We start from the raw sequence: 12819 nt of genomic DNA, 5'->3' as shown, positions 1-12819 counted from the left end.
TTTCAGAACACTCACATTAGCTTATAGTTGGGCAAAATCATGTAACACAAAGGCTGTTTTATAATTTATAAACATATGTATGTTTTATATTTTATAATAAAGTGTAATTTATTGAATACAGTACTGAAAGTGAAAAACAGAAAGGTTGTATAGATACAGAATGGTTATTGAGTGTATTGGTTATTTACCATAGTGATCATGGGGCTGACAGAGCTGTGGCTCACTGCCACCACCCATCATCATGAGAGAGGATTGTACCATAGATTGCTAGCTGAGAAAGAGATCAAAATTCAAAATTTGGAGTACAGTTTCTACTGAATGTGTATTTTTTCCTATCACTGTAAAGTCAAAAAATCATTAAGTCAAACCACTGTAAGTTGGTAATCATCTGTATTAGTGTGTAGTCCAGATTTTCCTGGAGCATGAATAAGGTTCCTGGAAATAGTGAGAAGGAAGACTTGAAAGGTAGATTTAGAGGAGATGTTGGTTAAGAGTTCCAGTTATTTTGTAGGCATTAGGGACCATTTCAGTAAATGACTTTTTAGGGCTAGAGAGTGGTTGATCAGGGCCAGGCTTCAGAAAGATTGATCTGGCAACACAGTAAAGGCAAAATCTACTAGAAATGAGAATAATTAGGAATCTTGTAAGAGGACCCAAAGTGATCTGGGAATGGAAAGGATGGGACAGATCAGGTGTCAACAGTGCAACGGAAAAGTTGGTAACTGTGAGAAGAAAGCATGGAGGACCTCATGGAGGGCGCATTGTATGGATTTATGACAGGTCCATTGGACTGGATGTTGAGATAGTCTGCCAGGAATAGAGAAAGTAATACTCCTCACACATTACTACCCCTTATATCTTTATGTGTTAACACTCTTGTGAAATTGCCAACACATTAAAGGCCAGAATCGTAGCTTACTTTTTATCATCCTTACGCCTCTACTTTCAGCAGAAAACCTAATGGGGACAGAGTAATCTCCTCTATGTTTTTATTTTCTGCATATAAAGATGTTTAGATCCATCAAGTTATATAAGATAGTTCTGCCTACTGTCAGCAGGTGGAACGTCTGTTATCTGTCTTCCTGTTTTGTTTTTACATTTCTTTCATTGTAAGATATAATTAGGGTGACCGGGGTGTGTGTTTTCTCTGGGCAGTCCCAGTTTAGACCTGTTCTTCTCATACAGTAACTGGTAGTAGCTTTCTTCACTCTCAAAAGTTTGTATAGTAAATTCTGTGGTCTCTCTACATACATGTACAGAAAACTGCTAAGTTTGTATTAGTCAGTTTGACTGTAACTATAAAGAATACATCTGTGTAACTATCACTCCTGTCAAGAAATGCACCACTGCCAGCCACTAGAAATCTATTTCCTATTCACAACTGTCTCTCTTCCTTAGAGTTAACCACTATGCTAATTTTTATAATAACCATTTCCTACTTTTTAAACTAATGTAAGTTAAATTATTAAAGCCAAAAATACCCTACATGGATTTCTTTCCAATTACCATTCTTTTATTTATATTTATATTTTTATTTATTTTATGTACTTTGTGGGTAATTTCATACATATGTTACCAATAGGTGTCTTTAAAAGCATATTTGTATTTTAGTATATGACTACAAGGTTGTAAGCAATCATCCTGAAAATAAATGTTGTATTTTCATTATTTATTTATTACACTAATTTAATGATGTAATGAACAAGACAGAACTCTTGGCCTCAAGACTGATAATCTAACAAGCAATTACAATACAAATTATTCAGTGTAATAAGGGAGAATGCACAAGATGTTTTGTAGGACATTACCCAGCCTTAGGGGTGATAGGGAAGACTTTTGACAGAAGGTGATGTCTTGTTTGAGTTTGAAAAACAAGTACGAATTATGTAGGTGAAGATGATGGGTGAGGTGAGGGCAGAGCACGGGAATCACTTTCTAAACAAAGGAAATAGCACAGAGAAAAGAAAGTTTGGCACAGTTAGGTTACTGGAAGTTGTTCCCTGCAATTAGAACACAGAGTGTGTTCTCTGTGGTCTCCTACTGGAGGAAAATGGTTTCTTTTGGGTCGCCTTACATTGCAGAGCAGTGTTAAGAGATGCAGTTGAAGGTAGAAGCCAGATTATTAAAGGTCTTAAATATCATACTGAGTTTGAACTTGATCCTGAGGGCAATGAATCAGCTTTGAAGCATCTAATAAGCAGGAGGTGAATAACATGGCAACATGTTCATATTTGCATTTTTAAAAGTTTGTTCTTATTATAGAATTAAAGCATTTAAATAGGCAATCCTAAAGGCAGTAAACATGGACTGGGAACCACTGTAGTCATCCACATGTGAAATGATAATGGTTTGAGCTAAGCCAGAGGAAATGAGAAGAGAGAGAAGTGGATGGATTTAGGATACAGCTGGGGACAAAATCAACAGGGTTTTAATGATTGATTATATGTGGAATTTGAACAAGAGATAAATAAAGGATGCCCAGATTTTGCCTGGAGGTGGGGAGCAAAGACAATGACATAGGATTGTAGAGGAAATTTCTAGCGCAATGTTGAACTGGTTGAGTTTGATCTGTGGGACATCAAAAAGTAAATGACTGTCAAGCACTTGGATATATAGGTTTGGAGCACTGAAGATAAATCTGGGGTAGAACTAGACATCAGGGAACAATAGCTTCTAGGTAGCAAGGGAAGTCATGTTTTGGACCTTAATATGATAGTGTAAAATTTCTAAGATGAAAAATGTGAATAAATTGTCTTCATTGTCTAATACCATGACATTTTTAGGGAGTCTTTAGCGTTAAAGCTTCGAGGAAGTACTTACACAAAGTGTTTTCATGAACTCCTTTAGTTTTTATCAGTTTGTTTTTTGATCAGTATTATTTAGCTCTTTGGGTTCCCCCCCCCCATTATCCAGGTTTAAGCTTTAACTGCAATATGTGTCAACTATCAAAATAAATACAACAAAATGAAATTATTTTAAAACCTTTGAATTAAAGCAACATACATACATTTATTAGGATTTAGCAGGTTATATGTTTAGATTTCTCCCAGTTCTAGAAATAAAATGTGTACGGAAAACACTTTTACAAAAAAGTATATTTTTAAATAATTTAAATAGAGAATATTTGTTAGTAATTTTCTGCTTTCAGCTTATAGAGATACTTCAAATTTTATAAAATCAAATCAGATTTATATTTCTTATAATAGAAATATTCTCAGATATAAATATAGAAATGTAACTGAATTTTTAGTGTTATACTCTTCTATCATAAGACCGCTATAACTTTCTGCTATACAATTCTCAAGTACATACATGTATATTTTAATATCTCAGATATACCAGAATACAATATTTTGAATATTTTGTTTCTGAAGATTATGGTAGCAATTAAGCTTGGCAGTAATTTACTAATACTTGAATAATTTATTCTCTAATTTGAATTTTCAGTGGCAGTTCTTTTGCATTGGTATTACAGTGAGATATAACCATCTTATTTCTTAAGCTATGTAAGCAAGCATATAATTTAATTTTTGATTACTATGATATAATTAGATACAGTACATAATATATGATATTTGTTTTCTTTGTAGGAAAATGGTTCTCCTGAAGAACATGCAATCTATGTGTGGGACCATTTCATAGCCCAGTCTGCAGCTGAGAATGTGTTTTTTGTTGCTCACAGCTATGGAGGACTTGCTTTCGTTGAACTGGTGAGTGTACATTTAACTCTGTTTTTAATTCCGAAACTCTTTACAGGCTTATCCTCCCCCACTCACTTTTAATTGATATCATTACTTAAATTACTTTAAAAAGGATGAAAACAAAATATTGTGAGTAAATTTTATAATGCTTGAGAAGAGTGTATTTATTTTATTGTGGCAGAGCTTTTCATTGCTAACCAGAAAGCTTTTTGCCTATTCTTTATTTACACATTACTTCTTAATTTCTACAGTGTAGAGCATTTTCATACATTTGATGATACTTCTGTTTCCTGTGTTATATGTACAACTATTGAAGCATGTGTTATCTGTAAAATGTTTAAAATTTCAAGGGACCTATTGAATATTGGAGACTCTTTTGTTTATCTTTAACTAACTTTTATATCCACAAGTCAGTACCTGATACTTGATCAGAATTCATGTAATTAGTATTTAAACCATCAGAAGGTTTCCATTAATCTGCTAAGTGGAATTCATTGTTTGGCTGTAAAAATCTTTACATTTCAAAAAATCTGATTCTTGGAGTTAAGATTGTGTACATTATAGAAAAAATCATCAAGATTTAAAAATTTTGTCTGTATCATACGCAGTGTTACAAGTACCACACCTTGTGCCAGTATGAATGGTTAATGGGATATAATCAATACCAAAAATGCACTAATGAAGAATTTATGCCTACGTGTCCAAAAACCTTACATTACAAGGAGGTAACAGCGCTATAATAAAGTGATTAATTTGATAAAAGTGCATTTGATAATTTTAAATCCAAATAGCCTAACATGAACATTAAAAGCAGGCACAACATTGCTGTCTAACTTTTGTTTCAAAACTTGGGTGTGCGTTTCTCTTCGTTGTGGAAATTAAGTATATTTCCATGGCCTTTTCAACCTCCTCATACCCACATGATTTAGATATAAAACTGGTGGTGACACCTGGGAATATTTTAGGTGACCTAAATTCACAAATGTTTATGTTCTTAAGATTGATAAATAAGTTAAATCTTTTGCTAAATGGATTTTACTTTTAGAAATTATTTTCAAGTACTTTTAATTCTGCATTTATTTATTTTAATATATAATAGATATTTTAAGATAGCTCTCTAACATACTAGTATGTGATTGTTGTCTTTCAGATAGTTCTTTTAGCCCCTACAGATATAGATCTTTATATACACACACACATACACACATAGCATATATAATGTACCTTACATTTTCTTTGTAAGCCATTAAATTACTTAAACCTTGAAATTTCATCAGCTTGTAGAGTAACTTAAAATGTTTCTGAAAGCCTGCAAGACTACCCAAATTCCAGATTACTGTTAAACATAAATTCCCCCCCCTTTTTTTTACTTTAAGACAGTTTATAAAAACCTTTTGTACATCAAATTTGGAATTTAAGTGAATATTGGATAGTTTTTAAAATGAACTTAAGATAACAGAGTAACAGATGACCAGTGTGTCAGTCCTATTTTGCCTGTCCTTCTTGTCACACACTGGTGGATATTTCTCCACTTTTGTTCCACTTTAATATAAAGCACACAGATGTTTCAGAACAAGACTTGACTTCTGACCTTGAGGCTATTAGGGTCAGGGTCCTCAGGGCCTGTGAAATTATCACAAGCTGAGCTAAAGTTTTTCTCCATCACAGGAAGTAACCAGTAAGTAAGAAGTTAAAAAGGAGCTTTGTCAGAGAGACAAGATGGTCTCAGTAAGGGTCAGCTTCTGTAGTCTGCTATCTCGGCAGGAGGTGCATGCATGGGAGGAGGAATATAATATAACCACTGGCACATCACATATCTGTCAGACAACACCAGGACTGAGAAGTCTATTTAATGTAATGTACCTTGTTTGGGTTTTAAAATATTAGTGGCAATTATCGCAACTTCATAATATTTGCTGCTTTTAGTGAAGTAACTTTAATGGGGATATGTTATTAGGGGCATACTCATGGTGGCAACTGAAGAAAAAGTGGTTCCTGACCTAATAAAACAGATTCCTCTAAGCAAATAACAATAACAATAACTAAAACCACTAATGAGTTATACGTAAATTTTTGACAAAGCTTGATTAATACATTTAAGGCCATCATGTTTCTACTTAAATTTCAAAAAGATTTTTAAAAGATAGCATAGTTAAAGAAACAACAAAACCATTGAAATATTTTTAAGCCTTTGCTTTTTTCTGAAAGCTGAATAATATTCTTTCCTATTTTCCCTGATATTCTTGGGGGAAAAGTCACGGTGTTTAAAATGTTGACAAATATTTATTCTCTTGAGATTTTTCAACATTAGTGTAATGTATGAAATTGTTTTTCATGGATTCAAAATTTAATATTAACTTTACAAAAAAGTGAATTGTGAACATCTTAAATTATGTTTTAGAATTTTGTCTCAATGTACACATCAGACATTAAATCCTTTCAGTAAAGTTTGACTTTTTTTGAATTGTCATAAAATTTTACTCCTGCTTTAAGGCTCTCTATGCACTCCCTCCCTCTCTCTTGCAATCGCTCTCTCTTCCATCCCCCTTCTTTTTGGAGCAGTCGTAGTTTGTAGTATCATGTTTGAATGCATGGAGTTTATTTTTCTACCACTCTCATATTATCATATTATAAAATGTATCTTGCCATTTAATTAAATTAAAATTGTGTATAACTGTTTAAAATTAAATGTGCTGCTAACAGATATCTGAAAATAAATTAGTTTTACATTTAGAGCACAAAATATTTGTAGGACTTTCATATTTTACTAATTGTTTTGAAAACTGAGAACATTTATGATTATATCCTATTTTAAATTGTTGAGTTTCTCCTGAAAAATACATTATAATTAAGAGGTTTATTTTCAAAACCAATGCTCATTTTATGGTAGTAAATCTTGGAATTTGATCAGACCTAACCTCATAAAAACAGTATACAGTTTACTAAAATAATGAGAAAAGTGATATTAAAAATATCCTTTTCACTGCATTTATAATCACATATGGTAACAACCCAAATTTCTAATTCTCTAAACTTTCTGTGATCCTTGTAAAAATAGATGTTAAGACAGCTCTGGTAGCAATTCCAGCATTCACTCATTAAAGACAAAAGGGAAGACAGGAAGAACTATCTATCTTATGAATTGGCAATGAATTTTAAAAAGTAATGTATCTGTCCAGTGTTTTCTATGTATTGAAGTAGTTCCAATATAAAAAGTTAGTTATTAAACCTTCATTTACAAAGTCTTAAATTTCTGTTTTTAGAAATTCTGTGTTATATATGATAGAATTAGTAGTCATAACTAAAACGCATTTACCAAATTCATTCAGAAAGACATCTACAAATAATGAAGCTTACTTTTGCCTTATATTATTAAAAATTCAAACTCATTTTTGAAAATTAACTGTCATTAAAAACAATACAGTTTTAATTAAGCTTTTCATCATCTCTTTCACTAGCCACTTTGATGAAGTGATTCCATTGCTTACATTGTTGGTCATTTCAAAGTGCTTTACTCTTGTCTTTCTAGCTGATAGTTTTGACAAAATCAAGCAACCTTAAAATTTTATTTTATTTGGAAATAAGTTAGCTTTACTTGTCAATGCTGTTTCCAGTCTCAGCTCACCTTACCTTCCGTGTTTGCAGTGCTCAATAAATCAATTTGCATTCAGATTTCTTTCTTTAGCTAAAGTAAGAGTGTTGATACATTTTTTTATGAAACACATTAAACAATTTTAGCAGATGTATTTCATTAGTTTATTGAATCATCTTAGCCGATATAAAATTATTATTTTTCTTAGGGCTTTTATTTCCTTTTCCATATTATTAGTGATATGTTCACAACCACCACTAAAAACATCACTTAAAATGTGTGAAAACTGCTCCTTTTGAAAGTGTATCTCTACCCACTTTTGATTTTGGTTTTTCCATGCTTGTCAGCACTTGATTGGCACCTCACTTGCATGTGAATTAAGGAATGAAGGGAACGCTCTTTCTCTGCCATTGTTCCATGCTGGGCTCCCGAGCCTTCAGGCAGCCTAAGCTGACCTTCAGCAGCTGATAGAGGACGAGTTTTTGGACATAACTGTGTGAGGACACTCAATCTCAGTCTACTCTGGGTCAGTCTTTTAAAAAAATCGCCTGAAGCATGATTTGGATTTACTCTGAAGAGAAAATGGAATGGGACTAAACGTATTCAGTTTTACCTTGAGTGACATCAGCTAACTGTGACCTTAAAGAAGCATCAGTTACATTTTGTCTACAAAGAACAAATAAATTAGATATTGGTAGTAATGTGATCAGTGGGAAAAGCTAAAAGTTGGGTGGGCTACTGGGAATCAAGAATTGAGGAAAGGTAGACTAAGTAAGGGATAACACAAAGAAAAATTGAGCCATAATAGTATCAAAGTAATGCAGGCCAAAAATACTTCTTACAAACCTACTTTAAAATATTGGTAATAGAGCAAAAATAGGTTGCCATTTGTAATATAACTTGAATTTCTGATTTGGTTGCCTACATGATACAAACATCATGTTAATGTATGGGATGATTACAACTTGTGTGGAATGCTCTTAATTTTTGAGTTACTTTATAGGAAGATGGTTTAGTTTCTATAACTATTTTCTATGCTCCTTAAAGAGAAGAATCGGAGGTTATATTATTTTTATCTCCTCTATTCACTTTTATTTCATGCCTTGATTGTAGTGTAGATACTATCTTTTGATTGATTGTTGGTAACACTAATTTTAGGAGTTAGTTGCAAGAATCCGAGTGAGATCCAGTGAAGGGCTTTACCCACATAGAAGTAGTGAGAGTAAGCACGCATTCGAGATGTTAAGGAGGAGATTCTCTATGGCTTAGTGACATTGGATCCAGAAAGCTGAATGAGAAGGAAAAGGGTATAGTTTATCCTTCCCCCGTACACACCATATCAAAGAGGATATAAAAGGAATCCAAGCACAACAGATAAATAGTAATAAACAATGATTATGCCAATACATAAGTATTTGGGAGAGATGTTTGCACATACTGTGTGGTTGATAATTGTGGTTAATAATAAATGAATAAATGAGATATCAAGTCAACGTTTTAAAAAGAAAAGGAGAGGATTATATATACAGATGTGATTTGTTAATAAACTTCACAGGAGTTACCTGTGTATTGGAGTTTGACTTTTTTAACTTTTACTCACATAATTTTTAATAAGTATTAGGAGGACCACCGTTTGAAGGAATGACTCCACTTGTTCATTTTTATGTTAATTCCACTCCTTTTGTCCCATATCTAACCAACCAACACATTGTGTCAGTTATTTTTCTCCGAAATATTGATCATGTCTTTTCTTCTCTCTGCCCACCGTTAATTTCATCATTTTATAACTATATCATTGTACTCTTCTGCCCATTTCCTACTGGCTGTCTTTACTCTTTATTTCACACTATATAGCACACCATAGATAATATTATTTAAACACCCCTTCCACCATGCTATTCCTGAATCACGTTGGCTCCAGTTGTCTACTGCATTATGCTTCCTCTCTGTAACTGTAAGATCCTCCGTATTGTCTGATAATTTATTTCCAACTGTATTTTTCCCAGTAGAATTCAGTTCTAGTCTAATTTCCTTACTGCCATTGCCCCATCTTATTACACCTCCACCCCGGCCTGCAAGCCCAGTGTAGTAAAAGAACACAAAACTCAGAAGATGATCTGGGTTTGAATCCTAGTTCTGATACCTAAAAATTATGATAACTTGGGTCAGATCCCTTTTGTGTGTTGTCCTCCTCTAAAAGTACCCACATCACAGCAAAGTTTGAGGATTAAATTAGAAAATTCCTGGTTTTGAGGAATTAAATCAGTGGTAATTAAATATGAGTCCAAATGCCCACAGGAGGTGCTCATTTTCATTTTGGCCAATGCCATTTCCCTCTCCCAAGTGAAATAATTTCCCTCCTTCCTAGATTTTTCACAAAGTATTCTCACTTAACTCCCCATTTTTCTGTGGTGTTTATATGTTTCACAAATGAAAGCTTTAGTTTTGTTTTACAAATTAGTTTTGTTTTTATCTTTTTATCTCTGAATCTTATCTTGCCCCAGTTACCTGGAACAATGTTCTTGTTCCACCACCCCTCCCCAAGTTTGGAAACAATATATATTGCAATAACATAAGTAGGCTTAAATATTTACAAAGTTAATTGATCTATATAGAGAGTTTGAGCACTAGCAATAACTCTTTTACTAAGTAAACTTAATCTTTCTTTGTACCCTCCATTGGAATATTGACTAATTTGGGAATTCTGCCTAATCAGTTCTTTCACATCAGACAGTATTACCTACGCTTTTTGTCCTGGTGTCAGTCTCTTATAGTCTTCTTTCTACTGGTGCCCTCATCCCCTCAGCTGACTGAAAAGATTGCTTCTCTCTGACTCACTCGTCAAAGTATAGTCTTCTCAGTCAAAAAGAAAATTATTAAACTAAGTTATAACTATATCCTCATAATGTTATATAGCAGTGTATGCAGTAAGTCTAGGAAGCTTTCCATTTCATCCCCAATTGAGTTTAATATTACCTTTTCTTTAATAATTAGCTTACCTATGCTTATTTCCTTTTTTTCACTTTAAAAAAATGTTGTGGCTAATTAACATGTATTGAGATATAAATAAGACTTATTAAGCTTTCTTGAGATATAATTCGCATGCCATAAAATTCGTCTTTTAAAGTGTCCAATTCAGTGGCTTTTAGTATGCCCACAGAGTTGTACAACCATCACCACTAATTTTAGAACATTTTCATCATCACAAACGAAACTCAATACCCATTAGCCATCACTCTCCATGTTTACAATCCTACCAGCAATGTATGAGAGTTCCGATTTCTCTACAACCTCACCAACACTTGTTTTTGTTTGTCTTTTTTATTTCCGCTCTTCTAGTGGGGGTGAACTGGTATCTCATTATGGTTTTTATTTGCATTTCTCTAATGACTAATGATTTTGAACATCTTTTCATGTGCTTATTGGCCATTTATGTATTTTCTTTGGAAAAATGTCTTTTAAAATTTTTGTCCATTTTTTTGTGTTGTCATTGTATTGTTGAGTCCTAAGAGTTCTCTCTGTATTCTGATACAAGTCCCTTATCAGATACATGATTTGCAAATATTTTCTCCTATTCTGTGGGATATCTTTTCACTTTCATGATATCCTTTGAAGTACAGAGTTTTTTATTTTGATGAAGTTGAATTCATCTAGTTTTTGTTTTTGTCACTTGAGTTGATTTTTGTACATTGTGTGAAGTGTGGTTCAACATAATTCTTTTATTTTATTTTTTTTAAATAATTCTTTTAAACACAGATATTCAGTTGTCTCAGCACCATTTGCTGAAAAGACTATTCTTTCCCCTTCAATTTGTCTTCTCATCTTTGACTGTAAGTATGTAAGGATTTGCTTCTGGATTCTCAACTCTATTTCACTGATATACGTGTCTCTCCTCAAACCAGTACCACAGTGTCTTGGTTCTTGTAGCTTTGTAGTAAGTTTGGAAGTTGGGAAGTGTGGATTCTCCAACTTTGTTCTTCTTTTTGAAGATTGTTTTGGCTATTGTAAGGCACTTGCATTTCCATATGAATTTTAGGATCAATTTGGGGAGTATGGCTATATTAATAATGTCTTCCATTCCATGAACATAGGCTTTCTTTCCATTTATTTAGATCTTTTTTCAAAAATGTTTTATTATTTTCAGTGTACAAGTCTTACACTTCTTTTGTTAAATTTATTCCTCAGTATTTTATTCTTTTCATGCTATTGTAAATGAAATTAGTTCTTAATTTCACTTTCAGATGGTTTGTTGTTAGTGTAAAAATACAATTTTTATGTGTTGGTCTTATATTCTATAACCTTGCTGCACTCATTTTTTTGTTCTGGTGTGTGTGTGTGTGTGTGTGTGTGCGCGCGTGTGAATTTTTTAGAATTTTCTATGTTCAAGACCATTGAATAAAATTAGTGAATAAAAATAATTTTACTTCTTTTCTAATCAAGATGCTTTGCTTTTCTTCTCTCTCCTTTTTTTCCCCCCTAACTGATCTGTCCAGTACAATGATGAATAGAAGTAGCTACAGTAAACATCCTTTTGTTCCTGGTCTTAAGGGGAAAGCATTCATTGTTTCACCATTAAGTATGATGTTACTTGTGATTGTTTCCATTCTTGGTAGATCATTTCCACTAAGGACCTTGTGTGCTTCTTAATGCTTATATCCCTCATTCGCACCAAGATCAGGTTGCTCAAAAGTCTGACATGGAGATAAATTTCACTAATCTTTAATAAGAATCTTTTCGTAGAAAAAGGATCCATATTACTCCATTAGAATTACCTTTTGAAGAGGCTTTGTCAGTATCCACATAAATGGGCTGCTTCCAGGGCTTATTGCCCTACGACTGTGCAGCTGCAAGATTGGGCACTCTATCTGTTAATTCAACAGACTGCCTGGAAACAACTGGTAAATTAGCACAATACCATGTTAAGGAGAACCCAGAGAAATTGATATATTAATTTGTTAGATACAAATCTTTCTACAAGAAATACTTCCTTTTCATCGGTTTTACAAAGTATCTTAATGAGAGATTTTGCATTTTACTGCAGGTATGAGAGCATGATTGACTATTATAGACCTTTTATAAGGGGGATTGTCGAAAAACACATTTCAGTTAATAAAGAGGCTGTTTTTACTATACTTACAACATTATGATAATCACTCAATGTAAGCTTTTCCCCAAATAAGATTCCCAACCACAGTGACACCTCTGATTTGACACCACAAATTGAAAAGAGCTCTTAAAGGACAAAAATTTTGCAATCAAAACCATTTAACTTCTGTCTTAGACTTCAATCCTTATTAAATAATTTACTCAAATTAACCCAGGGAAGCCAGGTACACTCAGACTCAAAGCATACTAGATCCATGTTGGGATACAACTTGAGAGAACAAAGATAGAAGCCAGATCTGGGGAAAGGTTTCATTAGTAGAGTTTAGAGTGGGTTCAAGAAGAGCTAATTTAGCTGGAGAGATTAGCTTTGGAGGGAGTAGCAGGTGAACCATCACTAGGTAAGCATCAGTAGAGCATGGT

The 12819-nt window shown here is 33.2% G+C and overlaps 1 protein-coding gene across 4 annotated transcripts in view; it reads left to right on the top strand.

Moving 5' to 3' along the window:
• ARB2A (ARB2 cotranscriptional regulator A) overlaps positions 1-12819 on the top strand; it is a 392989-nt gene that overhangs the window by 205708 nt on the left and 174462 nt on the right. For all 4 annotated transcript variants that reach the window (XM_028089292.2, XM_028089288.2, XM_028089289.2 and 1 more), the window contains one exon: positions 3591-3710. In XM_028089292.2, coding sequence (XP_027945093.1) covers positions 3591-3710 — 120 coding nt within the window. The remainder of the gene's footprint in view (positions 1-3590; positions 3711-12819) is intronic.

Source organism: Eumetopias jubatus, unplaced genomic scaffold (assembly GCF_037043125.1).
Source record: "Eumetopias jubatus isolate StellerSeaLion01/CBP00866 unplaced genomic scaffold, mEumJub1_p1.0 scaffold_5, whole genome shotgun sequence".
In the NCBI taxonomy this organism is placed as follows: domain Eukaryota; kingdom Metazoa; phylum Chordata; class Mammalia; order Carnivora; family Otariidae; genus Eumetopias; species Eumetopias jubatus.
The sequence above is the reverse complement of the archived record's forward strand: the minus strand, read 5'-3'. Positions and strand labels throughout refer to the sequence as shown.